The sequence below is a fragment of the Haliotis rufescens genome, unplaced genomic scaffold (genome assembly GCF_023055435.1).
Source record: "Haliotis rufescens isolate VD_foot unplaced genomic scaffold, xgHalRufe1.0.p SCAF_6, whole genome shotgun sequence".
In the NCBI taxonomy this organism is placed as follows: Eukaryota; Metazoa; Mollusca; class Gastropoda; order Lepetellida; family Haliotidae; genus Haliotis; species Haliotis rufescens.
In genome coordinates, this window is record NW_025964334.1 from 9,170,600 (window position 1) to 9,188,398 (window position 17,799).

The 17,799-nt window shown below is 41.3% G+C and overlaps 1 protein-coding gene across 1 annotated transcript in view; it reads left to right on the top strand.

Moving 5' to 3' along the window:
• LOC124151637 (sushi, von Willebrand factor type A, EGF and pentraxin domain-containing protein 1-like) overlaps positions 1 to 17,799 on the top strand; it is a 32,044-nt gene that overhangs the window by 11,532 nt on the left and 2,713 nt on the right. The window contains exons 9-24 of the mRNA XM_046524203.2: positions 313 to 516; positions 1,348 to 1,557; positions 2,545 to 2,714; positions 3,324 to 3,615; positions 4,338 to 4,499; positions 4,787 to 4,948; positions 5,574 to 5,787; positions 6,877 to 7,040; positions 7,786 to 7,962; positions 8,870 to 9,100; positions 9,451 to 9,621; positions 10,176 to 10,379; positions 13,758 to 14,018; positions 14,386 to 14,565; positions 16,198 to 16,353; positions 16,970 to 16,990. Coding sequence (XP_046380159.2) covers positions 313 to 516; positions 1,348 to 1,557; positions 2,545 to 2,714; positions 3,324 to 3,615; positions 4,338 to 4,499; positions 4,787 to 4,948; positions 5,574 to 5,787; positions 6,877 to 7,040; positions 7,786 to 7,962; positions 8,870 to 9,100; positions 9,451 to 9,621; positions 10,176 to 10,379; positions 13,758 to 14,018; positions 14,386 to 14,565; positions 16,198 to 16,353; positions 16,970 to 16,990 — 2,979 coding nt within the window. The remainder of the gene's footprint in view (positions 1 to 312; positions 517 to 1,347; positions 1,558 to 2,544; positions 2,715 to 3,323; positions 3,616 to 4,337; positions 4,500 to 4,786; positions 4,949 to 5,573; positions 5,788 to 6,876; positions 7,041 to 7,785; positions 7,963 to 8,869; positions 9,101 to 9,450; positions 9,622 to 10,175; positions 10,380 to 13,757; positions 14,019 to 14,385; positions 14,566 to 16,197; positions 16,354 to 16,969; positions 16,991 to 17,799) is intronic.

The following is a 17,799-nucleotide window of genomic DNA, read 5'->3' on the forward strand; positions in this document are numbered from 1 at the left end:
ATGTTTGTTTCGGTAAGAAATCCGGTTATGATATTAGGTAGAACACATCCCTTTGTTAATGGAAGAGTGTCTGTCGATGTCTGAAGTATTCCTCATGATTGCTAACGAGTTCGGTGCCAACTATGAAAACAAGGAAACCAGGCGGGCGACCTTAACATTTTGTAAGCAAAGTTATTGTTTTTCTTTCATTTCCCTATGAAATAAAAATTACAGGCATTTGTTTTACCTTGTTTACAATCATCATACACAGAAGTTTCGTACATTAACGAATTACATGTATACACATATTCAAAAGAATGCCCATATCTTCAGAACTGAAGTGTTTCGCCCAGTACCCGCTCCCCTACATGAGAGTGGACTGTCCCGAGGGGTACCGGCACGGGTCTACATGCTCCTTCAGCTGTACTGGTAACTACGTTTTAGAAGGTGCAAAGGCCACCACGTGTGAATTAGCCAACTCTGATAATGGACTTGCCTACCCATACTGGGAGATGTCTTCACAACCCTCCTGCAGCTGTAAGTATACCTCTACATTTTAAGGGTCATTGAGTGGTCATTACAAAAGCTGCTTAATCCCATAACAATATATAAATTAGCGTGAAATCATAACGTTTAAGTACTTATATCACTGGTATCATCTGCAAAAAAGGGAAATCCATTAGGACGAACTTTAGCTTGGTCGTGTTACTTTGGGTCTTCCAGCCTTTGTGTATCACTTGATGACTTTCTTTAACAAAAGGCTTATGGATGATGTCAACGTTACTCCAATGGCAAGGATGGAACCTGTTTAACGTGATCTTGTTTGTCCACTTCGATCGGATCCAGATATTATATGTTGAAGGACATTTTATTTCTACGTATATTGGTCATTGATTTCATTATTTACATGGGCATCTTTTGAATTTTAGATTCGAATATAAACCATTTGTGTAAGCAATTATTACATTGGATGTTTACGAAATATGGATGTTTACGCGGCGCACCGCACCGCACCACACCACACCCAGGCTAAACATTTTAAGGATAGAGTTAGCCGATTCCCTTTCAGCTTTTTCTGTTTAATACTTTATCTATGCATAAAGATTCAGAGTGGCAAAACACCCTCTGAAAGAGTGCATCACAATAGTCAGCTTCCCCTATACCTCGAGGAATATTACAGCACCACCCCCATTTGGCCTTCACAACTTTGAGGTCTTTCAAAGAAGATTGAAAATATATTGTGCCAAACAAGTACGAGTCATTGAACATGTTCATTCAGTCAGCTGACAGGGAGGCCATTCGTGACGTGTCATTCATGAGCAAATGAAAACCAAAGCGCCTGACCGAGGAATGATAACTTGATTGCAGTCTTCAACACCTGCCGAGAATTATCACCACCTACCAACGGAGCTCTGGCGTGTGACCTTTGGGAAGATGGGAATTTCTGTCAGATGCAGTGCATGAAGGGAACTGACCTCACAAGGTCTACAGCACATTTTGGACAATTAATGGTATGTGGGGAATCTGGAGACTGGAAGATTGGCCCCCTCCCTATTCAAGAACTACCAGCGTGTACAAGTAAGTATTTCATCGATCTGCCAATATCTTATTAATTTATGCAGTACATTCTCCATTGTCATCAATATACATGTGTCCTGACAATACGTTTATCAATCAACTCCTTGATGCTTATGCTTGTTTTAAGTTTTGAAGAAACATAAATCAGTTAGTCAACATGTAAAACAAAACAGGGGTAAAGTATGACGTGCACATACTGAGGACCTTTGATTTTCTTAATACAGTGGTTCTCGGTTGTCTCGAACTCGGACATGTCGAACGAATCCCGGTTTCGACACTCTCTTGTTATAATTTCACTATTTTAACTAGGATGTGTCTTTGGACTTGTTGCTCTACAGTGTTTCACTTCAGTGTTTCATAAAGATAAATCCCAATGTATGTATCTGATGCCTGACTGATCCTCAACACTGATACAAGATGTCCATGAACTGGTTGTCAGTGAATCGTCAAACGAGATATATATTCATATGACCCATTTACTGTAGATTCGTATATGGAAATCTGAATGGCAATGTCATTTTATTCAGTGCACATGTAAGTGAATGCCAAGCCAGATTTGCTGGGAAGCAAGCCTCAAAGAATAACAACGAAAAAGGTTCTGAAGTCCGTAGTACCTCATTGCTCTAACAATGAACATGAATAATGTCATTTGTAGTATTTCATTAGTAAATGCAATGTTATGTACAACGTTAACCTGATCTAATCAGCTCCGCAGTCTGAAATAGTGTTAAATCCACGGGGAGTCCATGTAAGAGTATAGGTCCCCACAACCTTTGCTTGTCGTAAGAGGCGACAAAGTTGATTGGATGGCTGAGCGTAGCGAAATTGGTTTCCCAGTTACGTGGACCGATGATGTCAATGGTTTCTCTGGTTCATACTCTAATATTTACAGATCACCGTCAATTAGGTGGAAAAATTGCTTAGTGCGGCGTTAAACAGCAATAAATACCAAACCTTGTAAGTGTCTATATGATTTATTGTTCACAGACTCTCGCAGACCCACAGACACAATAATGTCAGTGCTGTTCTACTACGATGGTCCGTGCACGGAGGAAGCTGCCCAGAATCAAATAAAAACAAATTTCCTGAACGCATTCAAGGAAAGTCCTTTCAGCGAAACTCTCGGGCAATCAGGGAGGACGATTGCCAATGTCAAGGTGAGCTACGTCACCATTTATTCAAGCATTCTCATATATATCTTTCTGAAAAGTGTTTCAATACTGGGTTGCTGTTCACTTTGACGTCAATTTTGTCATAGCAATATGACACAAACGCATCACGTTCCGCAATTCGCTGTTACCAAGGTAGTAAACGCCTTTTGTATGTATCTCTTCTTAAACATTAAGCTTTCATGCTGTGATATAACTGAAATAGGTTTAAAGCGGTGTCACTCATTTATATTTGTCTTTCTCCCTGGGCCCGACACATGTATATTTTGCATGTGGAGATTCTGACACAATAATGAACCTGAGGGGACTTCGTGGTAAGAATTTCCCCAGTAACATAATTATGGTTATCGTACGAGGCGTCTTTATAGATAGGGTGGTCAGGCTCGGTGACTTTGTTGATAGCGTGTCATCGTACCCAAAGCCTTGGATCGTTGTTCGTAAAATCAATCACTGGTTTTTCTGGTCCAGACTCGATTACCTTCAGGCGGACGTCATATAACTGGTATATTGCGGCGTTAAACAACAAACAAACCAGTCATATCTTCTGTTACATGTTGTTGTTTTGTACGTTTTTTTCTCACGTTTTCCAAACGAAAGGTGACCTGTGGCTCTTCTGATAATGGAAGACGAAAGCGAGAAACTCGTGTGACAGTGAAAGTTGACATCCTCCTTGCCATCGATGGCGACGTGTCCAGAGAAACCTTCAAGGATGCTGAGAAGACTCTTCTGAACCTGTATAACCATATTACCGAGGACATAAAGGGCGACAACTCCAAGCTGTTTCAACACCTCGATCAGGAAGTCCGATCTGTGATGGAGATAGAAAGGCCAACAATTGAGCTGGATTGCCCGCTTGATACCTTCCCATCGTACAACACATACAGTTGTGGTAAGTACATAAAGGTTAAGTCTATTTAAGATAGAGGTGAATGAATTGGAGAATCGGACGATTTGTATATCCCATCAACAAAGGGAACATAGAGCTATTTGGTCATAAGTAATCTTTTTATTCCTAGCATATTTGTTGTAAAAGTGATGTTTGTTATTTCTACAACTACATTTGATTTGCCTTTGCATGTGTTCATGACGGGTGCCCCAGTGAGGCAATTTATCGAAAAACTGGTATCATCACTATTTAATATTAATTCATAAACACATGCTCATGATATTGCCGGAATCGTACATTGGACTAGTGCTTTCTTATCATTATGGTAACATAATGGTTTTCTTTCTTTTTTCCCTGTAGGCAAAGATTTCTTTTCTAATTCCAATTCCAAACCGTAGACGTAGAAAGTTACAAAGTCATTGGCGCACCTTCAAGGCTTCTAAACCCTGCAGCCTTTCCTGGAAGTGCATTGTTGTGCGTCATGGCAGGTCCAATCTCAAACTTTGGAATGAAACATATCTAAAAGAATGCAGAACGAATTTGGCATCTCCAAATTAGTTTTCCACGATTATAGTTGGGCCAATTTTGTGGTTATACTTACTCTTCAGCAACTTTTACACATTTACATTTTGATTGACAGCCGATGCTGTCCATCGAGCCGATTGACCATTGATAGATCTGCATATCATGCAATATGTTTCTAAGTGCCTTTCCTCTAATTGCAGTTGGATGCGGAGAAGGTCTGTACCACTCAGAGGGAGACAACAGCTGCAAGGAGTGTCCTGTTGGAACCTACCAACCCGAGGCTGAAGGTCGTGGGTGTATCCAGTGCCCTGATGGAAGAACAACTTTGCAAAATAAAACTACAACTGTTGATAGATGTCTTCGTAAGCTATCACAAGACTTCTGAAATCTTGACTAAACATACTGTTAAAGAGTAAATGAGCATGGTAACAACTTTGGTGAAACCCACGAACACGGGAATGGCGCTGACAAACTTAGAAACATAATCAAGGGAACCAAGATTCGTACCCACCATCATGTATGTGTCTGGCGTGCCTATGGGACACATCTGAAACGACTTGGCAACCCGGGTCCCCTTGCTTGAAAACAAAACTACACCAGTATTATTAAAAAATAAGAACGGTATTAATTTATTCCTTTTGTGTTGCAGCCATGTGTCAACTTGGGTATTTCTCAGAAAACGGTGTTGAGCCTTGCACTCCGTGCAGTCAAGGGCAGTACGCTGACAACGTGGGTTCTACAGAGTGCACAGCCTGCTCGGACGTCATGACGACAGTGTCTCAAGGCTCAGCTAGTGTCACCTCCTGTAGACGTACGTTATGTTTTATATTTATACTCCAAGGTAAGAGTAATAGTGACCCAATTATATCTATGATGGTTTATTTGGCTATCGAGTATACAACAATCTTTCAAACAGTACTAAGTTTTTATGCTTGATGTAAGTGTATGCTGACTGGTGTGATGAATGGACAGTACTCGCCTTAAGGAGTTGAGTATTCCGTTTCTAGAAATGTCCAGTAACACCTGCAAATATACAAACACATAATGTGTATCGACATATACAATACAGAAGTTATCACTTAGTTTCATGTCATTCTCTGTCGTCTACTACTTGAACACGATGCCACTATGGAAAGCTGTAACGTTATGCTGAAATGGGACATTAATATTAGTCTTTACTGATAACGGAACCTGCCTGGTGAACTAAATCAAACTTCATCGAATACATAGTGATCAGACTTAATATTAAACATTGTTGTATTTCATTTCGTCAATTCGAAGGACAGGGACTTTTTTTAAATAAATCGTTCGCGGGACAGATTGATGTCCTAAATTGTTTTTGCATCACTTTCACTGAACACAAATTGCATAATTGCATGTTATAAAACACTGATTACAATCTATCATTTTTGTTAGTTGGTATCTTTTTTCCACAGATTTTGACGTGGCTATGTCTAGTTCTCAAAACGCCAGTGTTCAGCTGGAAGTCGCCAGAAAAGATTTTGACATTCAAAGCGGATTTGAACTTCGTTTTTGGCTGGTGTATCATTCAGCAGGAGACGTCATATCTCTGACATCTGGAGATAAGCATACTAGTATTATGTCCATCTCCATGACAACCACTTCTGAACTGCAGCTACGGGTAAAAGGGTAAGTAGCCCTGAGATCAAACGAAATTGACGGGAAAGCGAACGGTAAATGCGATAGTATGTGAGTTTGGCTTGCACCAGCAATATCACGGCGGGAGGTACAAGAAATGGGACTCACATATGGCATCCGTATGGGAAATCGAACCTAGGCATTAGACGTGACGCACGAACGCTTTACCAACAGGATACGCCATCTTCACGAAAAGTAAATGAACCTCATTCTGGTTTTGGATCCAAATGTTATCATATTGTGTTTTGCAATTTAATACAGTAAACCAACGTTAGGCTTGGCCCCTTCCTTCCGGAGACCCCCCGTCCGGAATATTACTGTCGCGAACGTATCCCAATATATACGTGTTTCTCTGGACCAGACAATCCAGTGATTGACATCATGAGCGTCGATCCAGGCAATTGGGATACGATGACATGCATCAACCGAGTCAGCGAGTCTGACAACCCGATCCCGACTGATGAGGAGCGATGGTGACCAAGTTTCAGTTTGAGTTTCTTTCTTTCTTTGTTTAACTCCGCACTCAGCACTATTTCAGCTATATGACGGCTGTCTGTAAATTATCAAGTCTGGACGAGACAATCCACACCATTCTGATACGATGACATGCATCAACTAAGTAAGCGACAATGACAACCCGATCCCGTAAGTCGTCTCTTACGACAAGCACAGTCACCTTTTACGCAAGCATGGGTTGCTGAAGACCCTCTCTAACCGGGATCTTCACGGGTCTATATATGTTACTCACGGGGCATTACTACAAACTAATTTGTTAATCCTAAAACCTGTTCATCTGGACGATTTCACTGGTAGCTGATTCATGGGGTTTCATTTTATTGAATTTCATAGATGAATCATACAATATTATGTTATATGTTATTTTTATCATAATTCTACAAATTTTAAAGCGTCTTACAAAGTTATAAAAAGAGAATATTAAAGAGTTATTTAAAGAATCTATAAAGGGTGCAATGGTTATTGTCCCTAAAATAACACATGATCTATGCATGTCATAGGGATGTATGGAAGACTTTATTTGAACACATGAAGAATGAACTTGTCGTGGTATTTGTTTAACAGGACAGTGCTCGATGTGGCGGCCCTGAACACAAGCCGATGGTATCAGATAAATATCAACTACATCAACAGTACACTCTCCATCAGTATAGACGAGGTCCAGAGTCTCACGCACGCTGTAACTTTTGACGCTAATGATGGCCAATCTATTCTGGTCTCCATGGGAGGTTAGCACTTCTTGTTATTACATGTTTATAATTTACATGGATTAAACATATATGTATACACACATCAATAAAGAAAGGAAAATGACGAGAAACCTATTCGTACATGTTTGGAATAAGTTGACCACTTGCTGTTGGACGACATGTACTGTCAGCGAGACTCTAAATTCCTGGTGAACTTCAGATGCAAATCAAGGGACTAAAGCCAGAAATCTGAAGTAATGACAAAATAATGAAATCGTATGCCCTTTTTATTATCAATCACCCCTATCTATATTAAACCAGAAGTCAAATGCAATCTCTCAAAATTTCACGCATCAATCCAATTTATCAAGTCGAAATATCAAAGCAAACTTTTGTTTACAGCCACTGGTTTCAGTATGAATGTGACTTTACGTCCGCTCCTTAAACCAAACCGCCTTTCGGTCAATCAATCAATCAATCTTTATTCGTGGTACTTATGAGGCCAAAGGCCTATAGTACAATGTGTGGGGCATGTTACTTTCGGTCTTCATTGCACAATGTTTTGCTCGCGACTCGTAATTGTCCATCATTGATTTTCATGGATCCATTCACATAATTTTCACTGATATTTTGCTTTCTACACCCAAAAGAATTGGGGATAATCGAGGCTGGTTATTCTCTGGTTTTGACGTTATATATTTAGTTAATGTAAGTTCATTACTGTCATACCTATGGTTAGAACATGACTGAACTGTAACGAGAGACGTGATCGGGATGCCCACAGGTGCTGGCTTTGAGGGCAGTGTATCCCAGGTGAACATGTGGCGTTCCCCACAGACAGTTCCGTCACTAACGTCACACACTTGCTTCACGGGCAGCCTCGGGGACGTCTTCAACTGGAAAGACTTCACTTCAGCAAACCTCTCAGATTCGTTTATACAGATCCCCAGTGAATGTGACGGTATGGATTTCAGAACGCTATTGAGAAATATTTTTTAAAAGAACATGCTTCTTTGATAAACGACAAAACTGCAAATCATTTCCTTTTGAGGACTGTGAGGGTGTTATAAGCAGAGTGGCTTGTCCAACCCTGGTTTAAAGGCACCATTGGACTATAGTGAAGTTGATTCGGCCGTACTATTACCATTCTATACCCGTTTTTATTTGTGACGCTCCAATGTTTTAATCAGTACAATACCTAACTGACCTTACTACTGGGTAATAGAGAGAAGGTTTGGCACGGGTTGCCCAGTGAGGTAAGGTTTCGCAATTCACTGTGCAGCGTTGCGTCCCTTAGAATCCCATTTGGTGGAATCGAATCCCAAGTTCGCCCAATTGTGCCCCTTGTCAGTTCAGTCGTGCTCACTTTGCGCTCCTCTCTCACATAAGCTTAAACGCCGTGATACATTTATAATACATCTCAAAAGCGACGATGAACCTAACTCTTATTTGCGAAGCGAAGTTAAATCTAACACACTCACTCGCCGACAGCAGTAGGATGCGTCATGAGAACATTCAAAATCCTGGGGGCACGGGTGGTCCTGTCGTTTAAGGCGCCGCAATTCGTAATGTGCCAGACAGGGTATCAACAAGTTCCATCGTTTACCGTCTTTTGGTATGACGCGGCCGGAGATCGACCCCCGGACCTTTCGCTCTCCTGGCGGAGGTTCTACCACTAGACCACGGAGGAGAACTGTGTAATTTGATCGGACGGCTATTTTAAGCGTCGTGTCATTGGAGCCGGACTCAAAACGAAGCTAATGCCTCCATGATATTTATTATAATAGAATGGAGATATAATACACTGGATAATCGAGGACTATACATATATATGATCTAACGTGAACTCACGGTTCTGTATTTCACAGACACAGATGAATGCCTATCCTCACCGTGTATCCATGGAGATTGTAACGACGATCTGAACGGCTACACCTGTTCCTGTGAAGATGGTTACCACGGCGACAACTGTGACGTCAATATGGATGACTGTCTGGAGAACGAGTGTACTAACGGCGGCACGTGTGTAGACGGTGTGGCAGAATACACGTGCAGGTGTACACCCGAGTACACGGGACAATACTGTGATGCTAATTTAGGTAAGTCTGTAATCAAATGTTCGTGGGAACCCTTGAGGATTCCGGGTACAACCGTAGATCTTCAGTAACCTTTGCTTGTAAAAAGCAATTAAATTATCCGTGGGGTCAATCTCGGTTACTTCGTTGAATGTGTGCCAGCATATCAAAATTCCATGAACCGATGTCAATCACAGGTTTGCCTGGTCCAGACTCGATTATTTACAGGCTGCCGTTGGAATATTGCTGTGTATATCCTCAAACAACAAAACACAAATAAACAAACTGTGCATATTCTGCTTACCATCACTGTAAACTGGTTCACATGTCTTGAAGATATTTCTTGTTGGAAAGTGTGTACCAACCTTTTCCAGTTCACGGACACTGGACCGCATGGGGTAACTGGACAGAGTGTTCTACGTCGTGCGGGTCAGGGGAGAGAACTCGCGCCAGACGTTGTGACAACCCACAACCACAGAATGGCGGAGACGACTGCGAGGGTTCAGAGACAGAGGTCGGGGCCTGCGATACAGGGGAATGTCCAGGTATATGATGTGCCTTTTGATATCACTGGCAAATGACCTTTTACTGCCTTGACGCCATAGAAAGAGATGACGTAACTGAATAAATATGAATACCTGTCCATTTAAAGATTCTTTGCATAATTCCGCACCCGTTGGGATTTAGGGGAAATAATAATGGTTTCAAACAACTTATGCTTGTCAAAAACTAAATGGATCGAGTGGTCAAGTTCGGTGACTTGTTGATAACACGCCATCGTACCTGGACCGCGTGGATCGTTGCTTGCTCTTCTTCACTGGTGGCAGTATAAAAACTTGAATAGTGATATGGGCAGCGTCAAACAACAAACATATGATAGATAACATTTCAGCAATTCCTCAAATCTATGGGGTTTTAGTTTTTTGGGGTTTTTTTTTGTTGGATTTTTTGTTGTTGTTTTGGGGGGAGGGGGGACGCCTGCGTGAACAGCTTTCAAATTGCTCATTTCTTAAAAGCTGCTATGTGATGTGATGTGATTTTGTTGAGACATCTGCTGATTCGGAATGTATTATCATTCGTTTTGTGTCACAATCTACAGAATGTTCAAAAGTAAGTCCCCCTGAGCACGGCGATCTGGAATGCACGGATGTCAACAGTACAAGACTGTGTCAGCTGAAATGTGAAGACGGCTATGACTTCGACCGATCCCCACTGTCTGTGTATAAGTGTGGCCTGGAGACGGGATACGAATGGAGCTATGTTACCGAGGACAACCCACAGGGACGGTTCCCCAATTGTATTGGTAGGTTTGCAAGCTGATATGAGTGAGTGAGTTAGGCTTACGCCGCTTTTAGCAATTTTCCAGCACTATAAATGGGCTTCACACATGGTACAAATGCTGGGAATCGAATCCGGACGTTCGGCAAGAAGAGCAAACACTTTTAACCACTAGGCTATCCCACCGCCCTGTTAATTGATGTGCATTGCCTAATTAAGAAAACAATCATGATAATTTGTTGTATGGGCGTGAACTGTGAAATGTGGTCATGCGATTTGTGCAATAATGGCTCACGTATTGCGCTCTAATTGTTGTGATTGTAAGCGATTTTTAGCGAATATCATATTACTGTTTATGTAATTTGGGATGATATAAATCCTGCCAGGGTCCATGCAGGAAGCAAAGGCACTGCAAGTCCCCATGGTCCCTAGTATGGTGATCTCCCTTTACTTACTAACGATCTCTAGCCCGTTTTTATATTGTGTTGTTAATTCTTTCTGCTTTTAAATGTTTCTCAACTTGTTTTAAATAGACTCTGTGATATTCTAGTTATCGTACTGTCCTTTGATGACAGATTTTTTTTATAAATTCTACATATATGTGTTATTCTACCATGACATTGATGAATGCTTGATTCTGATTGGTTAAAAAGAGGTTTCCTTTTTGCTACAGAAACCCCTTACAAATATATTAAGCCTTTTCACAAAAAAACGTGCGTATGAATACATAGATAGCCTACATATCGATTCACAGAAAATGGCTGCCGATCGATCACCCCCATATATGAACTGTAAAACATATCTATATTTCCTCTAATACACGCTGGGTCTCAAATACCAGACAGGTCTCTAATACATGCTGAGTCAAGGGCTCTCGCGAAATTAATAGACGGCGTATAGTGTCAAATAGAGGAAATACGGTAGTTTGATATCGGCTGTTTGGGGCGTTCTTGGCCGCAACCCTGACTGCTTCGATGATGACATTAAAAGATTTAACGAAGGCATATCTTTTGCTTACAAATGAAATGCTTATGAAACTGTTAGGGAAATGTTCTATGGTGACCAGAATCGGTACAATTTAAGCTATTTCCTCATTGAAACAACCGACAATGAAAGTAAAATATAACATTATAAAAATTGTTTGAAAAAGCAACATCACATCAGCAGGGATAGTCAACGTGTTAATGTTGAACAGCATCACACTGTGCATCAATACTGGGTTGTCTTCTGGTTTCCTGCAATTCTTTAACAGCACTGTTACTGTTAACAATTTCTTTGGCAGCCATAACTGAGAGTGCAGTGCAGTGCAGATACAGTGACAACCGGGACACGTTAGGGCGGTTCTCATTTCAGGGTGGGGAGGTATAATTCAAAGATTCACACATTCAAAATTAGTGAAAGAGTGATATCTAATAAATTTTGTTGAGAAAATAATAATTTTTCATTTTTTTGGTAGCTTTTTCTGAAACCCACGAACAGTTAATTTCATTATTGAAACAACCGACAATGAAAATGAAATATAACATAATAAAATGTGTTTGAAGACATTTTATTCATGACAACATGGTGTTTACAAACCTTTTTTCTGATCGATATCCATTGCCATCTCCGTCAACCACCACCGTTAGAATTTGGCAGGTGGGAATTTGAAAGTCCATCAGAAAACACTCCCTTTCGAAAGTCCACGAAAACAATGTCCCAACTGAAGTGACAGCTTATCAAACTTGATGAAATTCATTTCAGAACACGCACAATTATGGAAATTATACACGACCTACTATTTCTGGACCAGAAATGTCTAAGTTCTGTCACTTTTTGGCGTTGGATCCGTGAAATCTTGAAATTGACAGGTCACACCATGCAGATTCCTCGTTTCAAAATATCCGTCTCGTCTGCAGCCTAAACAGCGGCTGTTCAGTCATACTCAGTTCCATTAGTAATCATATGGATGTACCAGCAGGCTCGATCAATCCCAGTAAATCTACAGGTAAATGTTGAACCACATCATAGATCGGGGTTGTCATCTTGCTTCATTTAACTAGATCAAGTTAATGTAAACACATGATTGTCAGCCATTGACAGCTGTGAGGTGTGAGTAACCGTGATTTAGGTCAAGTTCTGCCACATCCAAGTTCGGGGTAGAGAGGCATTTACTTTGATGTTATTATTGTTTACTGGGGGTAATTGCTATCTAATTAATAACTCTTAGACATATTAAGTGTATATTAGAATGTTAATTCATAAAGTTTGCTGTAGAAATATATTCGTTTTGCATTTTAAAACCTTTTTTCTATTACCCGTCACCCCTACAATAGAAATGATGGCATGTTCGATTTCCAAGAAATGACCTCTCTCACAAATTTCCGAGAAACGACAGCCAAGTCCACAGTGTTCAACAGTGTGCAACAGTTTGATAGAACTTAAAACATCTCTCTTTGGATTAAGTTAGGAGTGTTATTTGTCAACTTCGTTTGAAAAACTATGTGTTTTAAATACTTATTATGAACTACTCACGACTTTGGTGTTTTTTAATCTTAAACTTTAGTAATATTTGTTACATATATAACTACCTGTGACCACTTTTCGGAATGTTCTAAGATTGCGGACCTGTGCACCTGTGTTATTACGCGTTGCAAGAGAGCACCATGTTCAAAGCGTTGTTGCCGTCATGGTAGAATGGAGATAAACCTACTGTGTTTTGAAATTTGATGTAGTCCCACTGTAGAATAGAAACCTCTTTATTAAAAAATATTCTACAGTGGGACTACATCAAATTTCAAAACACAGTAGGTTTATCTCCTAATTAATGTATTACTTCTCGTCACGATATGGCTGAATAATTGCCGATGTGACATTAAATATTAACTCACACACACACAAATACATTCACATGTCATTCTGGGGGCTCAGTCGGATATGGAAAGGTAGTGAGTGATCTACCTACAGGACGTAGGTATCAGTGAAGGTCTTTCGAAAAGTATGTTTGCTGTACAGGTAGTGCTTGTGTTATTTGAATATTTATGTATAACAGATTATGACAATCTTAGGATATCAGTAGTATGGTGACGTATCTACATTACCATATCCTATATCTCGTTGATAAACTGAATTCAACCTTGCAACATAATATCTGGTTAATAGCCCATTCGAATGTTCTTGAGAAACTTGAAGTTCACTCTCACTGTCATATAGTTAAAAACACATTTTGTTTAAAATTCAAGACGTGTTTATTTCATTGGAATGGGATTTGATAAATAACATATATTCAGGCTCATAGGTTTAAGTAAAATAAACATCTTGTTTTGCAGCTGAAAAATATCTTATCCCCATAGAAGACCGTCCCTCCCCCTGAGCAACCAACAAGCTAAAATACACTTAAAATGACTTTGGTATTCCTTTGCAGCGATAGAAGAACCGGATGAATTAGAGATAAAATTCGAGGAAGAGTATGAAGACCTTGAGTGCATTGATGACAATGAGGCTGACCGGAAGTCAAAGGTGTTACTGCGCGCCAGAGAAGAAACCCAGTCTCTGCCTTGCATCAAAGATAACACGTGTTACATCAAAGACATACGTACGTCTACTTGTGATGCTGAACAGCGTAAGAAGAGGGAAATTACCCACATGGGATTCATTATAACGCTTGGGACAAGTCCAGCTCAAAGTAAGTCCGTGATTACATTAAACCTCTGGCTATCACACCTGGTTTAGTTCTTGCATGACACAAGTTAGTGAACTGCTTTTAACAGTATATCAGTTATATTACAGCGTATCAGACTGATGAGGGCGAAGAGACCAAAGTGATGAAGGCCTGAGATGTTTACCCACTTTGTAGAAAACCACAATTGGTGTTGACAAACCTACAAAGTCAGGGAGAATTATTGATTTTTGGCACGCCTTAGGATCGCAACTCCGATTAGTCAGACGACTAGCCCCAAAGGCTCACCCACCGTATTTTGAAACTTTTTATACAAATATATATTACTTTTGCCGATGGACATGTCACATGACGAGATATCTGTACACAACAGAAGGCCTACAAAGCAGTCTGGAGGGACTCAACTCAGCCCTTCTTCAACTGAACTCCTCTGCAATAGCAGGGGACTTCACCGTGAGGATAGATGGCGTGGACTACCTACTGACAGGCGCCCCTGTTGTTTCTGGCAGCATCACATGCAGTGTGGGATGGACCAGGGTTGACTTCTATTGCAGTGAGTGTTGTTATTGTTACGTTTGAAAGTTGGACTTGCTTCCTTTCTTGAGCTTCTTTGACAATAATTTAGGCTGACCTGGCTTGAAAGGCCATCTGAGGTAATGTCCTCCTTCGTTCGTCGTTGGCGTCCATAAACTTTCGGTATGGACTTCGAAACGACTGAAATATTGTGTGGGTGCGTGTTACACTAAGGCAATTTTAATATAGCCGTCAGAAAGCCATCTTTGATGTAAAATTAAAATATAGGCAAGGTGTCCCAATACCTGGGGTCCGGATAAGCGGGATTGCACTGTATATACATTTCAAATACAACATGTCTTCGTTGGTATTTTAACTGTTGACAAACCACCGTGTCGTGACAGATAATGTAAATGAAATTAGATTCACATGTTACGCATTATTGATAGTTCTGTATAAGTCAGAATCAGAAGTTTCTGTGGTTGATGTATTTTTCCTTACGTTATTTGCTCTTGATGCAAGGTGTCATTGATATACTATGCATACATCACTACCACTTGTAAACAAGTATATTCATTTGCACTTAATCTGGAAAGCTCGTTTAATCTCCGTCCCTCTGAATTCAGAAAATAACAAGACTAGTGGTTGATGGGTAACATATAATTGCTAAGAAAACAGAGCCCGCACAAACAAGGTTTCCTGTCTGACAGGGTCCACACTAACAAGGTTTCCGGACAGACAGGGACCTCATCAACAAGATTTCCGGACTAATTGGGTCCTCACTCACACGGGTTCCGGTCGGAAGGGGTCCGCACTAACAATATTTCCAGACTGAGAAAGGCCGTACTATTAAGGTTTCTGGTATAAAGGGGGCCTCAGTAACACGATTTCCAGACTGACAAGGTCCGTCCTAATAAGGTTTTTGGTCTGACGGGTCCCGCACTAACCAGGTTTGCAGACTGACGAGGTCCGTACCAATAAGGTTTCTGGTCTGACGGGGTCCTCACTAACAGGGTTTCCGATTTGACGGGTTCCTCAATAGCAAAGTTTTCGAACTGACGGAGACCACACTAACAATGTTCCTGGCCCGGACTGATGGGGTCCTCACTGACAATGCATCTGGACTGACGGGGACCGCACTAAAAAGTTTCCTGGACTGACGGAGCCCGTACTAGCAAGGTTTCCTGTCTGACGGTGTCCGCACTAACAATTTTTCTGGTCTGATATTGTCCATACTAAAACGTTTTCTGGATTGATGGGGACCACACTAACAAGGTAACCGACTGAGTGTTACCGCACTAACAAGGTTTCCGACTATGCGTGTTGTAAGAGGCGACTAACAGGATCGGTTGGTCAGGTTCACTGACTTGGTTGATGCATGTCATCGTATCCCTATTGCGTGGATCGATGCTCATGATCTCAATCACTGGATTGTCCGGTCCAGACTCGATTATTTACAGGCCGCTGTCATATAGCTGGAATATTACTGAGTACAACAATTGCGTTAAACAACAACACAAAAACAACCAAGAAACAAGGTTTCCGAACGGACGGGGACTGTACTAACAAGGTTTCCGAGGTTCTAACCAAGTCGAAGCTAAAACGAAAACGTACCCTGTGAACAGAACAGAACTTTATTCAAAGAACACATTTTAATATTTTTTAATTTTAGTTCCTTGTGGTCCTGGAACCTTCTACATCAACGGCTACTGTGAACGATGTGACATCGGCCGCTACGGCAACGTTACGGGGGCGACATTTTGTCATGCATGTCCGAAGGGCAAGTCCACCCCTGGGAGGTCTTCCTTGAGTATCGAGGAATGCACAGGTACAATGTAGCACAACAGTTCATCTTCAATACTTAACGAGATTGTATTCGTTACCACCCGTGGATACATTCGGCTAATAAACGGTGTGGTAATGACGCGTGTCTGTTATCAGTCAAGTAATGAAATTTGCCGTGTATTTGCCACGGAAATCAAAAGAGGCCTTCTCCGTGTATGAAATATATGCGAATCCTACCATTGCCTGATATTGATGTGGCACATGTTGCACGAGAAATATAACCGTGAGACGTTACATGAGCGTTCATTGGTCAGAGAGCTCATTGGTCAAAGGGTTCATTGGTCAAAGCGTTCATTGGTCAAAGCGCTCGCTGGCTCCCTCTCACTGGAACTAAACTGTGGTTTGATTCGTTGGTAAATATAGCGTCGACACTGTAAAGAGATATATGTATTCAAGGGGTAATGGAGAAATGTAGTGTATACTAGACCTCGAAGTCTTGACCACGACAGGTGAGGATGACATAGTTCATGACCATTTCTTTCACTGCCCGTTTTATCCTTTTGTGTAAACTTCTCTAAACATAATAAATATTGAGCCATTATATGTGGATTAGTATAAACTACACAATGGTGTTGATAATATCTTGTTATGTGTTTCAGTTGATGTGCATCTTCCGAAAGGTAACGTGAATACTATAAAATGTAAGGAATATGAGGACAATTCTCATTACGTGGCAATGGGTTGCCCAACTTAAGCTATTTTACAATTCCATGGCTGAAAAGTCGGGAAAGACAAGGTTCCCACTGAGAAGCAGGTGACCCAGGAAAGGTTCCAGCTGAAAAGCAGTTTTGTCTTAAACGCAACTTTTAAATTGGAAGCAAGTTATATTGTTGCTAGCAGTAGGAAAAGAACCATATCACAAAGCTTCCCCACAACCACGGTCATACGGTAAGTGAAGCATAGACGCCAAGCTTGCCTTGATATTGAAAGGAAACACTGGCCTTTGGGGACACCATCCTCCAATTAGTGCAAAACAAGAGCCAGGGCACGCAATAAATTGTCCGCAACACACACAGTCCTTATTTGCTTAGGTGGACGCCCTCCCAGCCGTACCATGTCTACGTCTTATGCCAGAATCTGGGGATGTGGCACGATTGTTCCGCCAATCTCTTTCACACGGTTGGCAGGCCTGCGGTTAATGTTCTTCCGCACCCCCTGGATCCTGATTGGATCTCTCGCACCCTGGATACATTGTGGATCCTTCGGATCCTGGTGTCAGGTGGTTGTATCCAAAGGATTGAGGCCACCATGTCAAGGTAGAGTTGGCTGCCCTTGACTGTGCACAGGCCGTTGGAGCCCAGGTGAATGATGAGGGCTCTGGGGCTGCCCCGAGGCGCCTTGACCTGTGCATCTGAGATGGCGTCCAGCTCCGTCCACCGCGCGCCAGCCATAGCATCCTCGCTCGTTCCCAATTGACCTTAGCATATTG